Here is a 23,428-nt window from a genome sequence, read left to right on the forward strand (position 1 = left end):
GCAATGCGTGCTGGCAAGCGGAAGACCAGCGATCAAAAAAAATGTCCTGGCCATTCCAGGACGATCAGCGATACCGGCGGGGGGGCCGGTCGCTGGTAAGTGTCACACACAGCGATCTCGCTGGTGAGATCGCTGTTGCATCACAAAACTTGTGACTCAGCAGCGTAGGCCCGAGTCAGACAAGAATAGGAAAAAGAGCGGGATTTTCATTCAGATGCTTTTCATCTGAATTTAACCCCCTGGCGGGTGCACTCAGAAGGTAGGCGCCCGTTCTCTCCACCATAGATGCCTATTGTAAGAAAAAGTACACCGCGCGGTATACATAGCTTTTCAGTCTCCCTATGTATAGGAATGCACAGTCCTATACAATAAAACAAACCTTGTGGAAATGCATACTGGCCAGACGGAGGCCGAACGGGCAGGCTTTTGTTATTTGTCTGGTGAATGGGGGCCTATGGGAACACTAAAATATCGATCTGGAAAAATTCCTGATAGGTGAAGTGTACAGACAGCATGAACTTTGCCTTACACCACCAAGCACAATGCCGAGCGACGAAAGGAGTGGTGTAAAGCCGCCATCAATGGACTCTGGAGGAAAAGTGTTCTGTACAGCCAACATGTAATGGAGGAATCTGGATTTGGTGAATGCCCTTGAGAACGACATGATCAGAAAGAACATGACCGTCTGCACAGAGCTCGGGCCTCAGCTCCATCCAACACCTTTGGGATACGCTAGAACAGTGATCGCGAGCCCGACCTCCCTCCCAACTTCAGTGTCTGACCTCTTCTAAGGGGCAACAATTCCCCCAGACACCTCCAAAATCTTGTAGAAAGAATAGTCCAAATACTATATAATGAACTAAAAATGGACAAAATGGAAAATTAAAAAGATCAATTCCGACATTGTTTTGTTTCATTTTTAGTGCTTGCTGTCAACTTCATTCTGCGAGTCCGTACGCTCACAGCAATCCAAAAATGTATATGGCTTTACAGGATAGATAAAAAAAAAAAAAAAATCAGATTTAAGAGACAGAACTGTTCATTTTTCCGTTGAAGGAGCCGTATGATGACTTCTGTAGGATGAGCTCACGCTTACTCTGTTACAATTTTAGGGAACTTAAGATTTTTTGACTGCTTTTTATTCCATTTATTGGGAGGCGGGAAGAACAGAACAAGCAATTTTGCAATTTTTTTATGGCATTTACGGTTAACGTTTTTTTTATTACGGTAGTTAATATTTATTGCATTACTTTTTAATTTAACTTATATTTTAATTACTTATTAATTTACAGTATTTACTGCATTTACTATTATATTAATTTATTATTAATAAATGTTTATTTTATTTTTAATGTATTTATTATTATGCTTAGTTTATTAATTTACTTTATTATTTTTATGGAATTTACTGTTAAATATAATAAAACAATAAATTTAACGTATTAATTTCCTTTATTATTTGTATGGCATTTACTGTTAACAATAACAAAAATGATAACATAAGTAAATGCCATAAAACTAATAAAGTAGATTAATAAATATAATAGATTAATACATTAAAAAGTAATACAATAAATATTAAAAAAAATATAAGTTATATAATTTATTGTATTACTTTTTAATATATTAATTGATTATTGCATTTAATTATTTTTTAATTTACTTTGTTATTATTTTTGTGGCATTTGTTAACTTTATTATTTGTTTATTATTTAATTTATTTTATTACTTTTACCGTATTTTTCGATTATAAGACGCACTTTTTTCCCCTCAAATTTGGGGGGAAAATGGGGGTGCATCTTATAATGCGTATATACCTTATCGGCGCGCCGTAGCGCTGTGTCCCCGGTGGCGGTGTGGTGCTGCAGAGGGCTCTGCCGGCATTTTGTGAAAGGCCAGAGTTCTTCCATGGTTTCCTGTGCGGTGGACTCCGGGAAAATGGCCGCTGGGAGGCGGCGCATGCGCAGATGGATCTCAGCACCGAAATCTCAGCGCTGGGATCTCATCTCCCGAGATCTCCATCTGCGCATGCGCCGCCTCCCAGCGGCCATTTTCCTAGAGTCCACCGCACAGGAAACCATGGAAGAACTCTGGCCTTTCACAAAATGTCGTCAGAGCCCCCGCAGCACCACACCGCCACTGGGGACACAGCGCAGCACCACACCGCTACCGGGGACACAGCGCAGCACCACACCGCCACCGGGGACACAGCGCAGCACCACACCGCCACCGGGGACACAGCGCAGCACCACACCGCCACCGGGGACACAGCGCAGCACCACACCGCCACCGGGGACACAGCGCAGCACCACACCGCCACCGGGGACACAGCGCAGCACCACACCGCCACCGGGGACACAGCGCAGCACCACACCGCCACCGGGGACACAGCGCAGCACCACACCGCCACCGGGGACACAGCGCAGCACCACACCGCCACCGGGGACACAGCGCAGCACCACACCGCCACCGGGGACACAGCGCAGCCACCACCAGACACCCATAGCGATGTGCCGCACATTGGAACACCCCCTCATCCCAGCCTGCGGCTTTTAGCAACACTCCACTCCTGCCTGCTCCAGCAGCGACCCTAGGACACCGCTTCACCGCAGCCACCACCCCCGGTAAGCAATAAGACACATGGATTATAAGAAGCACCAACATTTTATTAAAAAAAGTTAATTTTCCTATTTTTCTCCTCAAAATTTGGGTAGCGTCTTATAATCCGAAAAATACAGTAATTATATTTAATTTATCATTAAATTTAATTTACTTCATTATTATTTATTGGGGTCAAAATGATTACATCGATACTAAATTGACATGGCTCCTTTTCCCTACCTTTCATGAAATAAGTGTTTTTCTTATTTTTTTAAAGATCCATTTTAGAGCTCAGGTTATTACGGAGGTGATGACACCAAATAGTTGCACCCTTTTTCTTACATAATTAAGCGTTTATTATAGGGCTATGCTTTTTAAGCACTTTAGCAAAACGGTTTCTCAAGTGCTTTTTTTTTTTCATTTTGTTAACTTCCAACACTGTTTTTGTCTCTGAAGACTACATGATGATTAAATTGCTTAGATGCTGCGGCAGGCCACGGCACCCAAGGGGGTGATCAGTCAGGATTGCATTTACAGCACAGTGTCAGTCAATCGGCGTATTTCCCAGCCGACACCTCTGATTGGCAGGCTCCTACGTACTCTGTCAGGAAGTACCCAATCAGATTAGCTGGACTGCTGTGCTCGTGACACCTAGTCCAGCAGTGATAATCTCCTGCTGATAAAACACTGATTGTATTGAGACTACACACAAACTAATAAGTGACATCGCTGGAATCAGGGTCTCAGCCCCTACGTCAGCAGATTTTCTGCAGAAAAAAAAAAAAAAATACACGTGAACATGGTCTAAAGCGGATCTGTCACTAGATTTCACCAAACAGACTGCATACGTTATTAAAATCGATTTTAGACCTTACAAGCTGAACAGAAAAGAGTTGGTAAGCCCCGCACAGGTTCTGCTGCCTAGCAGCGGTGGTCAGTCTCCAAGGTAACATAGTTAGTAAGGCCGAAAAAAAACATTAGTCCATCCAGCTCAGCCTATAAAATTCTGTCAGAATAAATCCCCAGATCTACATCCTTATAAAGAACCTAACAATAACTGTAAGATACAATATTGTTACGCTCCAGGAAGACATCCAGGCCTCTCTTGAAGCCTTCGACTGAGTTCGCCATCACCACCTCCTCAGGCAGGAAATTCCAGATTCTCACTGCCCTAACAGTAAAGAATCCTCTTCTATGTTGGTGGAAAAACCTTATCTCCTCCAGACGCAGAGAATGCCCCCTTGTGACCGTCACCTTCCTTGGTATAAACATATCCTTGGAGAGATATTTGTATTGTCCCCTTATATACTTATACATGGTTATTAGATCGCCCCTCAGTCGTCTTTTTTCTAGACTAAATAATCCTAATTTTGCTAATCTCTCTGGGTATTGTAGTTCCCCCATCCCTTTTATTAATTTTGTTGCCCTCCTTTGTACTCGCTCTAGTTCCATTATATCCTTCCTGAGCACCGCTGCCCAGAACTGTACACAGTACTCCATGTGCGGTCTAACCAGAGATTTGTACAGAGGCAGTATAATGCTCTCATCATGTGCATCCAGACCTGTTTTAATGCACCCCATGATCCTGTTTGCCTTGGCAGCCGCTGCCTGGCACTGGCTGCTCCAGGTAAGTTTATCATTAACTAGGATCCCCAAGTCCTTCTCCATGTCAGATTTACCCAGTGGTTTCCCGTTCAGTGTGTGATGGTGGTATTGATTCCCTCTTCCCATGTGTATAACCTTACATTTATCATTGTTAGACCCCATCTGCCAGCTTTCGGCCCAAGTTCCCAACTTATCCAGATCATCTGTAGCTTACCTCTTCATAAAAACTGATTAGATTGGTTTGACAGGAGCGATTCCTCATAAACCCATGCTGATATGGCGTTACACAGTTATTCTCATTGAGATAATCCAGAATAACATCGCTCAGAAACCCTTCACATATGTTACCAACAATAGAGCTTAGACTTACTGGCCTATAACTCAATATACACAAATTAAAAGTGTTAATACCTCAAGAACAGCCGCAAATTGCTGATATTCACAGGCTCTATCCGACAATACCCACTATTGAAAATGGGAATAAACCCTTAAAGGATCATACAGTCATTCTGACAAGGATTTTCAATGTAAGTTCACCAGCCTCATCCGGTCTAAGGCGTCTGTTTAGTAATGTACGCAGTTTGCTTTGCTTTAAGAAGTGAAACATGGCGATAAAGGAGTATATATCTATGTATATGTGAGGCCCATAGACAGCACTGTTCTGTGCACCTCCATGACCACACACCTTGTCTTCCTTCTCTGCGTCACTCGCAGCCCTGCGCTTCATCCTCCTCTTGGCTTCTTCCCACAGGTCGCGCTCTAGCCATCAGCGCGCAGGGCATTGTGGGGCGCGTAGTTTCCTCGCGCGCTCGTTCTAGAGAGTAGCCGCAAGCAGGAAACTGCCATTCCCGGCATGCCACGCGCCGCCAGAATAGACTTCCGAGCGGAAGTGACGTCTCGGCTGTAGCAACTGTTGCCGGGGAGCTGAAGGATGGACGCTGGGCCAGAGGAAAAGGCCTGAGACGAGGGAAAAGAAGGAGAATACGAAAAAGGCGGCTGTGAGGAGACGTAAGTGTCTGTGACCAGAGTTTCACTCAGGAGGGCTGTCCCTGCTGCTGTGTCCAGTATATCATGGAGGAGGAAGAGAAGAAGCATTATAATGAATTGTTAGCTGCTGCAGCACTACAACTCCCAGCCCGTGCTGCTGAGGCCATGCTGGGAGTAGTAGTACTGCTTTAACTGGGGAGTTTAGTGACTGATAACTACACAGCAGTGATAATTATGGGAGCGCTGCTCTGGAGGACATAACGCAGCCATGGGTTACACAGCTCGCTGATTTCTGGGGTAAATGTTAGGAAAAGTGGTCGTCTCAGGGAAACCCGCTCTATAATTATACCACGTCATGGCGGAGGGGCAGAGGGAGCACGTCTATCGATTATTACATGGAGGGACAATCATCCAGTGCGATCACTGCTGATCACTGGGAAAAGGAGAAGCCGAATCTGCCACAATCAGCTGGTCACTGGGGAATACAGAGGCCGGATCTCCCACAATCATCTGATCACTGGGGATTAGAGGGGCTGGATCTGCCACTATAAACTGATCACTCAGGATTAGAAAAGCCAGATCTCCCACAATCATCTGATCACTGGGGATTAGAGAAGTCGGATCTCCCACAATCATCTGATCACTGGGGATTAGAGAAGCTGGATCTCCCACAATCATCCGATCACTGGGGATTAGAGAATCCGGATCTCCCACAATCATCCGATCACTGGGGATTAGAGAAGCCGGATCTCCCACAATCATCCGATCACTGGGGATTATATTAGCCGGATCTCCCACAATCATCCGATCACTGGGGATTAGAGAAGCCGGATCTCCCACAATCATCCGATCACTGGGGATTAGAGTAGCCGGATCTCCCATAATCATCCGATCACTGGGGATTAGAGTAGCCGGATCTCCCACAATCATCCGATCACTGGGGATTAGAGTAGCCGGATCTCCCACAATCATCCGATCACTGGGGATTAGAGTAGCCGGATCTCCCACAATCATCCGATCACTGGGGATTAGAGTAGCCGGATCTCCCACAATCATCTGATCACTGGGGATTAGAGTAGCCGGATCTCCCACAATCATCCGATCACTGGGGATTAGAGTAGCCGGATCTACCACAATCATCTGATCACTGGGGATTAGAGAAGCTGGATCTCCCACAATCATCCGATCACTGGGGATTAGAGAAGCCGGATCTCCCACAATCATCCGATCACTGGGGATTAGAGGGGCTGGATCTGCCACTATAAACTGATCACTCAGGATTAGAAAAGCCAGATCTCCCACAATCATCTGATCACTGGGGATTAGAGAAGCCGGATCTCCCACAATCATCTGATCACTGGGGATTAGAGAAGCCGGATCTCCCACAATCATCTGATCACTGGGGATTAGAGTAGCCGGATCTCCCACAATCATCCGATCACTGGGGATTAGAGTAGCCGGATCTCCCACAATCATCCGATCACTGGGGATTAGAGTAGCCGGATCTCCCACAATCATCTGATCACTGGGGATTAGAGAAGCTGGATCTCCCACAATCATCTGATCACTGGGGATTAGAGAAGCCGGATCTCCCACAATCATCCGATCACTGGGGATTAGAGAAGCCGGATCTCCCACAATCATCCGATCACTGGGGATTAGAGGGGCTGGATCTGCCACTATAAACTGATCAGTCAGGATTAGAAAAGCCAGATCTCCCACAATCATCTGATCACTGGGGATTAGAGAAGCCGGATCTCCCACAATCATCTGATCACTGGGGATTAGAGAAGCCGGATCTACCACAATCATCTGATCACTGGGGATTAGAGTAGCCGGATCTCCCACAATCATCCGATCACTGGGGATTAGAGTAGCCGGATCTCCCACAATCATCTGATCACTGGGGATTAGAGAAGCTGGATCTCCCACAATCATCCGATCACTGGGGATTAGAGAAGCCGGATCTCCCATAATCATCCGATCACTGGGGATTAGAGTAGCCGGATCTCCCACAATCATCTGATCACTGGGGATTAGAGAAGCCGGATCTCCCACAATCATCCGATCACTGGGGATTAGAGTAGCCGGATCTCCCACAATCATCCGATCACTGGGGATTAGAGTAGCCGGATCTCCCACAATCATCCGATCACTGGGGATTAGAGTAGCCGGATCTCCCACAATCATCCGATCACTGGGGATTAGAGTAGCCGGATCTCCCACAATCATCTGATCACTGGGGATTAGAGAAGCCGGATCTCCCACAAACATCTGATCACTGGGGATTAGAGGGGCTGGATCTGCCACTATAAACTGATCACTCAGGATTAGAAAAGCCAGATCTCCCACAATCATCTGATCACTGGGGATTAGAGTAGCCGGATCTCCCACAATCATCTGATCACTGGGGATTAGAGAAGCTGGATCTCCCACAATCATCCGATCACTGGGGATTAGAGTAGCCGGATCTCCCACAATCATCCGATCACTGGGGATTAGAGTAGCCGGATCTCCCACAATCATCTGATCACTGGGGATTAGAGAAGCTGGATCTCCCACAATTATCCATCCGATCACTGGGGATTAGAGTAGCCGGATCTCCCACAATCATCCGATCACTGGGGATTAGAGTAGCCGGATCTCCCACAATCATCCGATCACTGGGGATTAGAGTAGCCGGATCTCCCACAATCATCTGATCACTGGGGATTAGAGAAGCCGGATCTCCCACAAACATCCGATCACTGGGGATTAGAGTAGCCGGATCTCCCACAATCATCTGATCACTGGGGATTAGAGAAGCCGGATCTCCCACAATCATCCGATCACTGGGGATTAGAGTAGCCGGATCTCCCACAATCATCCGATCACTGGGGATTAGAGTAGCCGGATCTCCCACAATCATCTGATCACTGGGGATTAGAGAAGCCGGATCTCCCACAATCATCCGATCACTGGGGATTAGAGTAGCCGGATCTCCCACAATCATCTGATCACTGGGGATTAGAGAAGCCGGATCTCCCACAATCATCTGATCACTGGGAATTAGAGAAGCCGGATCTCCCACAATCATCCGATCACTGGGGATTAGAGTAGCCGGATCTCCCACAATCATCTGATCACTGGGGATTAGAGAAGCCGGATCTCCCACAATCATCCGATCACTGGGGATTAGAGAAGCCGGATCTCCCACAATCATCCGATCACTGGGGATTAGAGTAGCCGGATCTCCCACAATCATCTGATCACTGGGGATTAGAGAAGCCGGATCTCCCACAATCATCCGATCACTGGGGATTAGAGTAGCCGGATCTCCCACAATCATCTGATCACTGGGGATTAGAGAAGCCGGATCTCCCACAATCATCTGATCCCTAGGGATTAGAGAAGCCGGATCTCCTACAATCATCTGATCACTGGGGATTAGAGAAGCCGGATCTCCCACAATCATCCGATCACTGGGGATTAGAGAAGCCGGATCTCCCACAATCATCCGATCACTGGGGATTAGAGTAGCCGGATCTCCCACAATCATCTGATCACTGGGGATTAGAGAAGCCGGATCTCCCACAATCATCCGATCACTGGGGATTAGAGTAGCCGGATCTCCCACAATCATCTGATCACTGGGGATTAGAGAAGCCGGATCTCCCACAATCATCTGATCACTGGGGATTAGAGAAGCCGGATCTCCCACAATCATCTGATCCCTAGGGATTAGAGAAGCCGGATCTCCTACAATCATCTGATCACTGGGGATTAGAGGGGCTGGATCTGCCACTATAAACTGATCACTCAGGATTAGACAAGCCGGATCTCCCACAATCATCTGATCACTGGGGATTAGACAAGACGGATCTCCCACAATCATCTGATCACTGGGGATTTCAGAAGCCAAATCTGCCACAATCAGATGATTGGTGGTGATTAGAAAAGCCACAGTCAATTGATTGCTGGAGATCAGTCAGATCTGCCTCAATCAGCTGATCACTGAGCATTGGAGGAGTTGTACTGTAAAGTATCGTAATCTGCTGATCACTGATTATTAGAGAAGCTGGATCTGCCAAAATCAGATGATCACTGAGGATTAGAAAAACTTCAATTTCGGCAGCCAGCTGTTCGCTAACGAATAAAAAGTTAGTCACTGCAATCAACTGATTAGAGAAGATGGACCTACAGCAATGAGCTAATCACCAGCGATTGCATAAACAAGATCTACAGCAACCAGCTGATCACTGGGGATTAGAGAAGCTGTACCTGTAGAAATCCGCTGACTACTGGGGATTAGAGAAGCTGTACCTGCAGAAATCAACTGATCACTGGGGATTAGAGAATCTGTACCTGTAGAAATCAGCTGATCACTGGGGATTAGAGAAGCTGTACCTGTAGAAATCAGCTGATCACTGGGGATTAGAGAAGCTGTACCTCCAGAAATCAGCTGATGACTGGGGATTATAGAAGCTGTACCTGTAGAAATCAGCTGATCACTGGGGATTAGATACGTCAGATTTACACAGTCCGCTGACCTCTGAGAATTAGAGAGCCTGACCCTGCTGCAGTCAGCTAATCACAAAGAATTAGAGAAGTTGGAACTTCTACTCAGGGCTGTGGAGTCTGTAAGCCAAACCTCCGACTCCTCAATTTCCATGACTCCGACTCCACGACTCCAGCTCCACAGCCCTGCCAGGGTTGTGGAGCCAGTAATCCAAACATCTGGACACAAACTCCGACTCCTCAATTTCCATGACACCGACTCCACCAAAATGGGCTCAGACTCCACAGCCCTTCTTCTACAATCCACTGATCACTGAAGATTAGAGAAGTCGGATCTGCCACAATTATCTGATCGCAGAGGAGCAGAGAAGCTTGAGTTTCTGTCATTTGCACTTCCACATGGAGTAATGTAATAGACTATGCTTTTCTACACAAAGATACACAGCCATAATGGGTGTTGTCTCATTTTTGTCTTCAGGAGTGCACAGATCCCCGTGTCTTGTCTTCCAGGGTCGGGTGGACTCCTGATTCATGGACCGCTCAGACCAGTGGCATGGTGGCACCACTGACCCAAACTTTGCACACTCCGATAAAGCCACCAGAGGCAACACTAGAGGAGTGCGGTGGCACTGAAAATTACTGACCTGGCTAGCTTCAGAGCAGGACTTGCAGGCTCTTTAGCTCTAGGAGCTTGTCAGCGCCGCACTCCTTTTGCCGGACACAAGCCACCACAGATAGACTGTAGAGGTGGTCGGTAGCCTAGTCAACAAGCAGTCAGCAATAGCCTTAAATATTCCTAGATTCATGAGACCGGAGATAATTTTTTTTTTCTGTGATGTTCAGAAAACTTTGATTTTTTCACAAATGTTGTGATGTGGATTTCATTTTACCATAAGAGCCTATCAGCGACTTCCGATGTCACTGTAAGACTACAAAGCGGTAAACGTCAGGAGATCGAACTCCGGCTCTGATCCTGGTATTCCACAGCTGGAATTGTCCTTTAAGCGTGCGTCTATTTGTCTGTTTGGGCTAAATGTGCTCTTAATTTCTCATCCACCAGCTCCATAATGGCTGCCTCCGCTGACGAAACCGCGGCAGATCTCCCCGTGAGGGATTTCGGTCCCAGTGTTTCAGGTATTGGAATTAATTATTATTTATATTTTCATATTTGTCTTTGGATTGATATATTTTTGGGGAAATATGAACCCCCAACATTTGCCGTTATAAAACGTGGGCGCTACGTACAGCTTAATTATTGGAAATTGGCAGCTCACAATGAATGGAGCATGGCCTCCTAGTGATCAGTAAGGTATCCCTAATCCTATGGATGGGGAATAACTTACTATTTTGGGATAACCCTTTAATCCTTTCACTTCTGTTACAGCTCAACATATTCATAGCATGTATTTTAACTTTTTGTCTTTTTTTACTACCTTTCAGAAGCCATTCCTCCCCAGAGCGCGAAGGCAAGACAAGCCGTTGCCCGTGTTTCCAGGCAAGAATTGGAAGACCGATACTTGCGTATTCACGATGAGAATCTGCTGCTCAAACAGCACGCGCACAAGCAGGAGGATAAAATAAAGAGGTCAGCGCCGTCTCTTGTTTTTCTCCCTGGTCTATGCTTCTGTATGTGGCACATTCCTTCCCAAAGATTATTTTCTGAGCAATTTTATAATTATTTAGTCCAGCCTGTAGAGTTGTTATACAATAATCATCGATGACTTATCGATTAATATCTGGGCAACAGTCTGATGCAGCAGCAAAAAAGGCAAACACAGTTCTGGGATGTATTAAGAGAAGCATAGAGTCTAGATCACATAATTATCCCCTTCTGCTCGGTCAGGCCTCATCTGGAATACTCTGTCCAATTCTGGCCACCACATCGAAAAACTGGAGCATGTTCAGAGAAGAGCTACCAGGATGGTGAGCAGACTGCAAAGTATGTCCTATGAGGAACGGTTAAAGGATCTGGGAATGTTTAGCTTGGAGAAGAGAAGGCTAAGAGGAGACTTAATAGCTGCCTACAAATATCTGAAGGGATGTCACAGTGTAGAGGGATCATCATTATTCTCATTTGCACATGGAAACACGATAATCAGTGAATCTGAAAGGGAGAAGATACAGATTAGATATTAGAAAAAATTATTTAACAGTGGAGGTGATCAATGAGTGAAACAGGCTGTCACGAGAGGTGGTGAGTTCTCCTTCAATGGAAGTCTTAAAACAGGTTGCACAGACATCTGTCTGAGATGGTTTAGTGAATCCTGCATTGAACAGGGTGTTGGACACAATGACACTGGAGATCCCTAACATTCTATGATTATACATGAGCCAATCTCACAGGCCGGAAGAATCCTTCTTGCTTCACATTTGGTTATAGCTAATAGGTGTATACGACATACATTTTCATCTTATGAGACATCAATCGCTAATTTGTTTCCATTTGATAAGTGTACAAACCAGATAGACCACTGCTGGGGGATGTAGGTTAGCCATATAAACCTCTCCCCCAAAATCTGTGTCAGTCCCACTAACAAATAAGTAGAGTCTGCAGTATCTTCCAGGACAGCAAAGTTGTGGGGGCCACAAGCTGTGGGCCCTCATATCCCAATTATGACCTGAACTAGATGCAATCGTGACCAACCATTTTGATTTTGGATATAGAGCCCCCTTCTGTTGTTTGAGCTCACGCTTATAAATGAGAGCAATGCCTCAAAGAAAGTGCACAAGGATATGGTCTGTCATACAGTCTGTTGCTGCACACTCCAAATGTATATATAAGGGCACCCGGTAAACTTTTTTGTGTCCCTCTGGACCAGAAGACAACAGCAAAGGTCAGGAATTTGTGATTTCCTTTCTCTAAAGCTTAAGGAGATCCGGTTGTGCTCGTAGCATCCTCCTGGGCTGTCACCCCAGTAGAACTGGGAGCTCACAGATTGGCATGGAGATGAAGAGAAAGGGATTTGCAGGGAGTAGTGGAACCTGATGGCCACACACTCCACAGGGAGAAATCCGTAAGGTAACCGCACCTCGGAAGAGTCCTTGTGACGAGGGCACACATTGAAATAAGGAATAAGGGTGTTTTGTTTTCAAGTATGAAAGACAAGGGCTGTGAAATTCAAATCGGGTCCCACATCCAGTGATTTCAAGCACCGTAGGGTCACCACTCCTGGGGCACTTCTCACACTACCTGTCCTCATGGCATCTGTCCTGAAGGTAAGGGCTACCTACAATCGGGTATATGTACTGTGTACTTCCCGAAGCTTCCCCCTGTATATATGTGTCCATTCTGGCTGAGGCAGGGTGTGGGAAGGGCATCCGGATATCCCCAACCCGCACTGATAAGAGGTGCTAGACTTGATCTTAGTCAAATGGTCAAGAAGCTCTTTGTATGATGAACGTATATGTCTTGTGTGGTGTAAGTCCTCCTATGTCCAGACAACTGCGTTACATTAGAAAGTGCATTGCTGACACTTCTGGACACATTATTTGGCGCTGTGCTTGGCCCTCTACTGGAAGCCAGTAATAATCACACTTTTCTAAATGTGAATGTAGGTTGTGAACCTTTGAGGTTGAGTCTGATTTTTAACAAATTCCTCCAGGACTAGTTAAGCTGTCAATCAGAGCCAGACTGATGTTGGTCTGAATCTCAGCAACCTTATCACTCAGCTCATTAAAGTGGTTCTGGTGGAGAGCTATGGCCTCTTCATCGTTTACGTGTCACAACTTTGTCATTGTATTAGTGGCATGGCAGCTCAATCCCATCCATGTACCATACAGGTCAAAGCATCTACTAAAGCTACAGAGCTGTGCCTGGCAGACACCAGAGAGGTCACCATCCTCCATCAGCTGCCTTGGCCCCTTTTAATCAACTTAGAGTCATGGTACTCCAGGATTATAAAGTAATGACACATTCTTAGGTCATCAGTATCAGATTGGTGAGGGTCCGACTCTCGACACCAAGAGCACCCAGGTGAGTGATCTAAACACTATGTCCTACACTTGATATATAAAGAGCTCCTACTTCCACCATGTAATACTCCCCTTTTTCCTTTTGCAACTGTACAGTGAACCCATTATAGCTCCTCTATGGTCATTGTAAATCACTCTTAGATAGTTATCTGCTCCACACTTAAAGGATATTGTTCCAGGAACAAAGTACATTTGGATCAGCAGATCTTGGAATAAAAATACGTTCCACAATTTGGTGTGTTAAAGAAATGTTCCTGTGTTTAGATAATCTTATAATTGTGCCCCTGCTATGTACTGTGTAATGGCTGTGTCTGACCATGCGGAGCTGCTCCAGTTCATCCTTGGCACATAACTACAGCTCCTGGCCAGGGGAGAAAGCATAAGTCACATATGATAAGTGAGTATACAGACAAAACAGTAGGGGCTTACAGCTACTGTTTTCTCAGGTAACACATTTCCCTGCCTGTTTTACCACAGGAGCTAGTGTTTCTGCCACGTTTCCAGCCATTTGAGCTTATCTTTAAACAAGTCAGTGTTTGTAGGAGCTCCAGTTGCCTCTGAGCTTATGTCACTGACTTGATTTATGATAAGCTCACAGGGCAGGGAGCACAGCTGTGATAAAACAGGCAAGGAAATATGTTACCTCACACAAACAAACAGCTGCGAGCCCCTACTGTTCCAATTGTGAAACTTATTATTATTCCAAAACCCATTAATATATATGTTATTTGTCAGACAACCTATTTAAAGTAAACCTGTTAAGTTGCACATGCAGTCTGATCTGTGGACGATATGATACAGAAAAGGAGAAACTGAGCAGAATAAAATACAGTATAACTTGTATTTTATTCATTGACTTCCCTGGTGTTTGGGTGCATATGAGTACAGTGGGCAGTCCTACTAGTTATTATTATATTATACATTTTAATAGCGCCGTTTATTCCATGGCGCTTCACATGTGAAAGGGGCAAATATAGACAAGAACAATAAACATGAGCAAAACCGGGCACAAACAAGTACAGAAGGAGAGAGGACCCTGCCCGCAAGGGCTCACAGTCTACAGGGGATGGGTGAGGATACACTAGGAGAGGGTGGAGTTGGTTGTGCGGCGGTTCAGCAAGTTGAGAATCACTGCAGGTTGTAGGCTTGTCGGAAGAGGTGGGTCTTCAGGTTCCTTTTGAAGGTTTCCGTGTTAGGCGAAAGCCTGATTTGTTGAGGTAGAGCATTCCAGAGTATAAGGGAAGCACAGGAGAAGTCTTGTATGCGGTTGTGGGAAGAAGAGCTAAGAGGAGAGTAGAGAAGGAGATCCTGAGAGGATCGAAGGTTACATATAGGTAAGTACCGGGATACCATATCATAGATGTATGGAGGAGACAGGTTGTGGATGGCTTTGTATGTCACAGTTAGGGTTTTGAACTGGAGCCTCTGGACGATAGGAAGCCAATGAAGGGCTTGGCATAGAGGAGAGGCTGGGGAATAATGGGGAGACAGGTGGATTAGTCGGGTAGCAGAGTGTAAGATGGACTGGAGTGGTGCAACAGTGCTAGAGGGGAGGCCAGAGAGTAGGGGGTTGCAAAAGTCGAGGCGGGAGATGATGAGGGCGTGCACTAGCGTTTTTGTGGTTCCTTTGTCAAGGAATGCACGGATCCGGGAAATATTTTTGAGTTGGAGTCGGCAGGAGGAGGCAAGGGCTTGGATATGATTTTGTACAGAAGAGAAAAAAAAAGTGATGGCACTCACCGTTCTGTTGTGAAAATTCTTTATTAATTAAAAGGCATTGGCACGAGAGGAACGTACAGAGAGTGGACATCAGCCGTTTAACGCACTTGCGCTTCAACGGGATATGTTGAAGCACAAATGCGTGAAACGGCCGTTGTCCACTCTCTGTACGTTCCTCCCGTGCCAATGCCTTTTAATTAATAAAGAATTTTCACGACAGAACGGTGAGTGCCATCACTTTTTTCCTCTTTTGTACAAAATCAGATTACATGTTTGCTTTTCTGGATTGAGCACCCGTTCTGATGGTATTTTGGCGGTCGGTCCAGGTGTGTGATTTTCGACTTGAATAGCAGTCATGGAACTGCTTTGGGGTTAAGGAGCAGTGCCGAATCTTCTGTCTCTCTTGTGTATTTTGTAAGAGCTTGGATATGTGGGTTGGAAGAGAGGGCAGAGTCGAGGATCACCCCGAGGCACCCAGCATGCGGAACTGGGGAAAGTGAGCAGCCATTGACATTGATGGATAGGTCTGGTGAAAGGGTAGAGTGAGGTGGGGGAAAGATGATGAATTCTGTTTTGTCCATGTTCAGTTTTAGAAAGACATTGACAATTGACAGATACCTTTTGCATACAGTCTTACAGGGTAAACTGTTACTTGTAAGACCACCCACTGTACTCATTTGCATGCAAAATCTAGGTATTTCAATGAATATTGTGCTATAATCTTTTACTGAAACTTTTCCCACAAAATGTATATCAATCTTGTTGGTCTGGTGCTTTTTCAGGTAACACATTTCCCTACCTGTTTTATCACAGGAGGGAGTATTTTTGCCACCTCTCCAGTCCTTTGAGCTCATCTTTAAACAAGTCAGTGGCTGTAGGAGCTGCAGTTGCCTCTGAGCTTATATGTCACAACTTGATTTATGATAAGGTCACATGGCAGTAAACGTAGTTGTAGCACTCACTCCTGTGATAAAGCAGGCAGGGAAAATATCACCTTTTTTGCTCTATAGAACAGTATCCAATAAAAAATTTTTTTAACTTGCCACCTCTGCGTTAATGCCCCTAACTTGTAGAGCACAAGTGCCCGAATACATGATCCCCATTAAGCGTCTTCCATTATCTTGTCTAGCACATTACATAACGGTCAGATCTGTAGATCCTCCATCGCAGACGTAGAACGTCGCACTCCTTCTTGCAGGAGAGGCCGCGTCTCATTTATTAGTTTGGAAACCACATGAAATCTGTTCCTCATTTCTCCCATAATCTCCGTTTACACTTCACACAAAAGGTGGAAATACCCCAAATCCTCCTAACACTCCTGTTTATGAGCAAGCTCTTTGCGGTCCACAAAACTATTCCGAAATAATAGACCTAGCCCTTTGTGTCCATATAACACGAGCCCGTCCGGTAACGTGCGGCTTGTCATGCAAGGCTGGGCATGTAGTAACAATGAAATGACTAGTACATATGGACTAAATATGGCCGATTTTATTTTATTTTTTTATTTTTTTTTTACTTATTTTTTACCACACTTAAATGATAAGCCTTAGGAAACTGTTATTTGTCAGTGCTATAAAGCAGATTGCTACCCAGTGGTTTCAATTATCTTCAAAGGGGCCTTTCACAGGCAGTAATAGTTCTATCAAAATCTGCAAAGTATTATTTCACTCCGTACTGGAGGCTTCATCCATATACTCCCCGTTTGCTGACTTTCACATTCCTTTTCATCTTTGTGTTAATTGGAGAATAGGAGTGGTACTAGTTACATATGCCGACTGCAGCATTTTTCACATGTAGCCGCAAAATGTCAAATACTTACCTATACCCGACAAGCTATTGTAAAGCAAATAAACCACAGTCCTGTCAAGAGGTAGAGGATCCCAGGGTTAGAAACGTCAGGAAAATGCTGCAGATAATTCATGTGCCTAATCCTGCTCTGCATGGAGACATTGAGAATATATCACATCGTGTGCCCCTTAGGTAAAGGATTGAAGTTTAGGATCATTTATTATGGAGTGATTCTCGCTTTACAGGGCCGTTTTGACCTGAATTGTATGCCTGCGTCAAATGTTCTTCCAGTGCCGAATATTGTTTTAATTGCATTCCTCAAAATTTCATTAAGTATGACGATAAAATCCGTCATACGGTTCCAGAGATATAAGCCTTTTGGTTTAATGCTTTTTTTCTGGACTTTACCAAAGGGGCATGGTCACAGGATCCTCAGGGGCGTGTGTTTAGACTCTTCATTATTATCCTGTGAGCCACTCCCCCTTTTAAAATAGAATTTGCATGAAATTAAAATGCTTTTAATTGCAATTCTCATAAATTCATTATATATGCCGTTAAAATCCGTCATACGCTCCCAGAGATATAAGCCTTTTTCGTTTTAATGCTTTTTTTTCTGGCCTTTACCAAAGGGGCATGGCTCACAAGATCCTCAGGGGTGTGTATTTAGACTGCTCTTCATTATTATCCTGTGAGCCATACCACCTTGTAAAGACAATAAAAAGTTGCATGAAATTAAAGCGCTTTTAATTGCAATTCTCATAAATTCATTAAGTGTGCCACATATTGAATTGAGCGTAAAGAGGATTTGTCACTAGGTCAACAATTCCCAGTACTTGCTTTTATTTTATTCCCACGCTCCTCAGTTTGCGGATTTGTTAAAATTTGCCGTACGCTTCCAGCGATAAAAGCTTTTTTTTAACGAGTGCAAATATTTATGGTTTTTATCAAAGGGGCGTGGCTCACAGGATCCTCAGGGGTGTGTATTTAGACTGCTCTTCATTATTATCCTGTGAGCCATACCACCTTGTAAAGACTATAAAAAGTTGCATGAAATTAAAGCGCTTTTAATTGCAATTCTCATAAATTCATTAAGTGTGCCACATATTGAATTGAGCGTAAAGAGGATTTGTCACTAGGTCAACAATTCCCAGTACTTGCTTTTATTTCATTCCCACGCTCCTCAGTTTGCGGATTTGTTAAAATTTGCCATACGCTTCCAGCGATAAAAGCTTTTTTTTAATGAGTGCAAATATTTATGGTTTTTATCAAAGGGGCATGGCTCACAGGATCCTCAGGGGCGTGGTTTTAGACTGCTCTTCATTGTTATCCTGTGAGCCACACCTGTCGTTAAGTTTTCTGGCATTAATCTGCCGCCAGTCTTTTGTTAGCCCTCTAAACAGCGTGATAAATGTGCCATCCTTTCACCACAGGAGCCCCATATACTGTGGGAAAATTACGTTTTACAGTGCATGTCAACACTGTAAAACATCGCAGATTGGCCCAGACCATTCTGCCAGCTTAATTATCATCGTATTATATTGCACAGCACTGTGCACTTACAATTGCTCATTTTGTCTTTCTACTCTGTTATTTCTTCTGTTTTCCATTAGCTCTATGACATCACGTGATTATAAACTTAGGCTACTTTCACACATCAGGTTTTCGGCGTCAGGCGCGATCCGGCGTCTTGCCGGAACACCGGATCCGGCAACTGTTTTGTAAAACCGGATGTGACGGATCCGGTTTTCTGCCGGATCCGTCTTTTTCTTGACAGACAAAACCGGATCCGTCTCATCCGGTTCATCCGTTTTTCTATCCGTTTTTCGACGGATTACGCCGGATCCGGTTTTTAAAATTGACCCTTGTGGCCTTCCGAACGGGATTGGCTACTGGAAAACTATATATAGCATGTTCCTACAGCCCTTCTTTGACAGGTTGTAGAGGAGAAAGTGCAGGTTGGAGAGAAGAGCAAGTTACTGGCGAAGATGGATGTTGTCATTGGAAATATTTTGAAGAATTTGGCGGATTTTACAGCGGAGGCGAATCGTTTGAGGGTGATTGTTCTGGAGAAGGAGAGAGCGAGACAGCAGCGCATCAGGCATCGTAGACGACGTTTGTGGATCCACCCCATCACAGCCAAGAGAATGACGCGTGGGGTCTATTCTACACTATGCATGGACCTTCGACGAAACCCGGATAAATTTTTTGGATATGTTAGGATGAAAATGGAGAATTTTGATTACTTGGTGGAGCGCATTGCACACCTCATAAGAAAAGCGGACACCTATTGCCGCTTCTCTGTTTCACCCACAGAGCGTCTGATGGTGACTTTAAGGTAAGCCACATTTATTGGATATGCTCGCATCAGAGCACACTTTCACTGCAATCTTGTTGGTGGTAGTTTGTATCTCCAAGTGTTATAGCTCAGTTTTGATATGTAATGCTGTGATTTAAAACTAATTTATTGTTTTTTAATTCCCCACAGATTTCTTGCAACTGGAGAATCCCTTTCGTCACTGCATTTCCAGTACAGACTCGGGATTTCCACCATATCTGGAATTGTGAAGTACACATGCCGTGCACTGTGGGACTCCTTAGCTGAAGAGTTTTTACCAGAGCCCACAACAGAGAGGTGGATTGAAATTGCTGACAAGTTTCAACAGATATGTCAGTTTCCAAACTGCTTGGGCGCTGTGGACGGGAAACATATCCGCATTGTAAAGCCAGCTGGATCGGGATCGGAATATTTCAATTACAAGAAATATTTTTCAATTGTCCTCATGGCCATCGCTGACGCGGAATACAAATTTATTGCGGTTGATATTGGGGCCTATGGCCGCTCCAATGACTCTCAAGTTTTCAAACTGTCTGCCATGGGGCGTAAACTGTATGGAAACACCTTCCAGTTCCCACCACCTAGACCGCTGCCGCAAACATCTGGTCCACCTATGCCATTTGTCTGTGTAGGGGATGAAGCCTTCCAGCTGTCAGAACACCTTTTGAAACCGTACTCTAGCAGAGGATTGACAAGACCAAAACGCATTTTTAATTACCGCCTCACAAGAGCAAGAAGAATGGTTGAATGTACCTTTGGTATTCTGACAGCCAAATGGCGGGTCCTATTGACTGCGATCAACCTCAAGACAGAAACTGTGGACGAGGTGATCAAAGTGTGCGTGGTACTCCACAATTTTGTTATCTGCAAGGAACCCATTTCCATTGAGGACACCTCTGAAGAAACCACCTTGCAAGATTACCATGACATTACCACTAGAAGTTCTGTGACGGTTTCAGTAATGAGGGACAATTTTGCACTATACTTTATGTCACCTCAAGGCAGAGTACACTGGCAGGATGACAGAGTGTGAAAGATTTGTGCCCTAACCAAACTTGTGTACCTTCTGTACCAACAGTATATACCTTTGCCAACCAAAGTTGGCTATCTTGTCATGGTCTCTATTTTTAGCTTTAGGCCACAGGTGTGTACCTGGTTGTGTTTTATGCAAAGTATTTCACCTTTTAACAAAAGTTGTGTACATTGTTAGGAAATCACCAACAATAAACACAACTTTTTAGGTGAAATACTTTGCTTCAAACACAACCAGGAACACAACTGTGGCAAAAAGCTAAAATTTACCCACAGTTATATACCTAGTTTTGAATACCATTTCACCTTTTAAATACCCTGTATTTAACCTTTTTCGCCGCAGAAAGAAATGACAGACAACCAGTGTAAAATAATTTAACTTTTATTGAAAAATGTTTTTTTTAGTAAACTTTTTTAAAATTTTAATAAACTTGTTTAATAAAACTTTGAAACTATAAAACTGAAACCATAAAACTGGTCATTTTTATTTAAATACACACATTATAAATCTGTGTAGTGTGTGGTGGAAATACTGCTGGAGGGGCTGCGGGACACTTCGACACTGGGAGTGTGGAGAGAGGACTGGGATCGTGGTGGGGAAGGAACAGTTAGAGGTGAAGGTGTGGAAAAAACTACAGAATGGGTGGACATGTGGGAAGCAGAAGAGGTGGTGGGTGGTGGAGTGGAGGGTTGGGCAGGGACTGTAGGAGCAGATGATGTTGATGGCAAGTTGTATGGGGAAGGAGTTTGATACGGGGCAGGTTGCTGGAAGTGGGGAGATGTCTGGTACGGGGCAGGTTGCTGGAAGTGGGGAGATGTCTGGTACGGGGCAGGTTGCTGGAAGTGGGGAGATGTCTGGTACGGGGCAGGTTGCTGGAAGTGGGGAGATGTCTGGTACGGGGCAGGTTGCTGGAAGTGGGGAGATGTCTGGTACTGGGGAGGTTGCTGGTACTGGGGAGTTTGCAGGTACTGGGGAGGTTGCTGGTACTGGGGAGGTTGCTGGTACTGGGGAGGTTGCTGGTGCTGGGGAGGTGGATGGTGCTGGGGAGGTGGATGGTGCTGGGGAGGTGGATGGTGCTGGGGAGGTGGATGGTATGTAATAGGAGGGGGAGGATGGAAAGTGGCTGGAGGGGGTGTAGATGTAATAGGAGGGGGAGGATGGAAAGTGGCTGGAGGGGGTGTAGATGTAATAGGAGGGGGAGGATGGAAAGTGGCTGGAGGGGGTGCAGGTGGAGGAACTACTGTGGTGGGAGGAGGAGGTTGGGAGGTAACTTGCTGGAGAGCAGCGTGGCATGAATGCATTACATGCATCTGCTGGGCAGGAGAGAGCGTTTCCATGCGCTCCACAACAGACCTGAAAAAGGTGTGGTTTGGCGAAGATCTTGCTTCTGAATGCATGGTTTGCAGAAGTGTCTTCACCTCCAGAATGCTGGAGTTGATCTGCTGATAGCCTGCGGAGATTTGCTCTGACAAGACTTTTAGACAGTTCTGGAAAGATGCATTCAGATGCAAGAACTCTGGCGCATAAGTCTTTTCCTGACCCCTCTGCCGCTGCCGCCCAGTACCCGCAGGTGTACTAGAGGTGGCAGGAGCAGAAGGGTGGGGTAAAGGGAAAGCGATCTCACCAGCAGCTTCATGTAATGTAGGTGTCCACGATGCTCCTGTGCTGGTGGATGGGACAGATGGGTCGAATGTGTGGGAAGGCTGGGAAGGTGCAGATGTACCGGGGCGATCGAAGTGTCCCTCGGTGCCGGTCTCCTCAGGGATCGCCTCAGAAGGGTCCAATCGTGCAGGCTCCCGAGTGCTGCTCACCATGCTGTGGAATAAAGAGAAAAAAAAACAATTAAAATACTGACATGGTATGGCCCTGGCTGAAAAAAAAATTTACATCTAACATTTGTTTTCACATGTGGTGTGTAATATTTACCTTCTGGTGACCATTGTTTCCCGGTGGAACGACAGGGCTTGTGCGTACTTGTACTTGCTCCTGCGTCCTCCAGATCCACTCGGGGCCCGCATCTCTTTATTGAACTCCTTCTTGAAACGATCCCTCACAGACCGCCACCGCTTCACAATTCTCTCCCCTGAAACGAGAAAGGAGTGGTTAGTATACAATATCAGTGTTTCCCAAACTCCAGTCCTCATGGTCCCCAGGGGTCATGTTTTCAGGATTTCCATAGTAAATAGAAATCCTGAACACATGATCCGTGGGGACCACGAGGACTGGAGTTCGGGAAACACTGGTTTACATCAAGCAACCGGTACTGTATATACTTACGCTCTGTAATCTGGGCCCGAACATCGAGGTCCTCCCAGCGGCCCACAAGGAGTGAACAGATTTCCTCCCAGAGTCGTCGGGTAACGATCAGGTCAGCGTGGCGGCGGTCAGCCATATTCCAGAGCGGCTCCCTTTCTCTGACAAGATCGATGAGGCGGTCCATATCAATCCCTCCATCCTCAACGTCAGAGTCGGGAGCATGCTGTGAAGGCTGTTAAAGAAAAAGACAAAAATAACATAATTAGCCTCCACAAAAGAAATGAAATAAAAAGTGCCAAAAAACAAAGCAAAAATATTTATACTTACACGCTGGTGACCGCCGCGTTGCTGTCGCCGACGACCCTGGGAGGCACTGCGAGGACCTCTTGGCCAAGCACCAGATTGGGAAGACTAGAGAAGAAAACAAAAAATGTTATGTCTTTGGATGTAGGCATTTGTTTGCTGTGTGTGGTCTGCAGAACATTGTTTTCTATGTGTTGTGTGTAGTGTGATGTTGTGTTTCTGCGTTTGATGCAAAAAACTTACCAATTGTGAGCCCACTCCAGGTGTCTGTCCACCCCTTCCTTCTTCTTCTGGGAGCGCCTCTTCATCTTGTGAATCCTGTTTTGAAATAA

The 23,428-nt window shown here is 45.3% G+C and overlaps 1 protein-coding gene across 1 annotated transcript in view; it reads left to right on the top strand.

Moving 5' to 3' along the window:
- The first annotated feature begins 4,897 nt into the window (after positions 1-4,897).
- The window catches only part of RPGRIP1L (RPGRIP1 like), a 144,859-nt gene continuing 126,328 nt past the window's right edge, over positions 4,898-23,428 (top strand). The window contains exons 1-3 of the mRNA XM_073576150.1: positions 4,898-5,214; positions 10,751-10,824; positions 11,131-11,275. Of these exons, the coding sequence (XP_073432251.1) occupies positions 10,758-10,824; positions 11,131-11,275 (212 nt within the window). The 5' untranslated portion in view covers positions 4,898-5,214; positions 10,751-10,757. The remainder of the gene's footprint in view (positions 5,215-10,750; positions 10,825-11,130; positions 11,276-23,428) is intronic.

The sequence above is a fragment of the Dendrobates tinctorius genome, unplaced genomic scaffold (assembly GCF_039654945.1).
Source record: "Dendrobates tinctorius isolate UK_male_01 unplaced genomic scaffold, ASM3965494v1 ptg000047l, whole genome shotgun sequence".
NCBI lineage: Eukaryota > Metazoa > Chordata > Amphibia > Anura > Dendrobatidae > Dendrobates > Dendrobates tinctorius.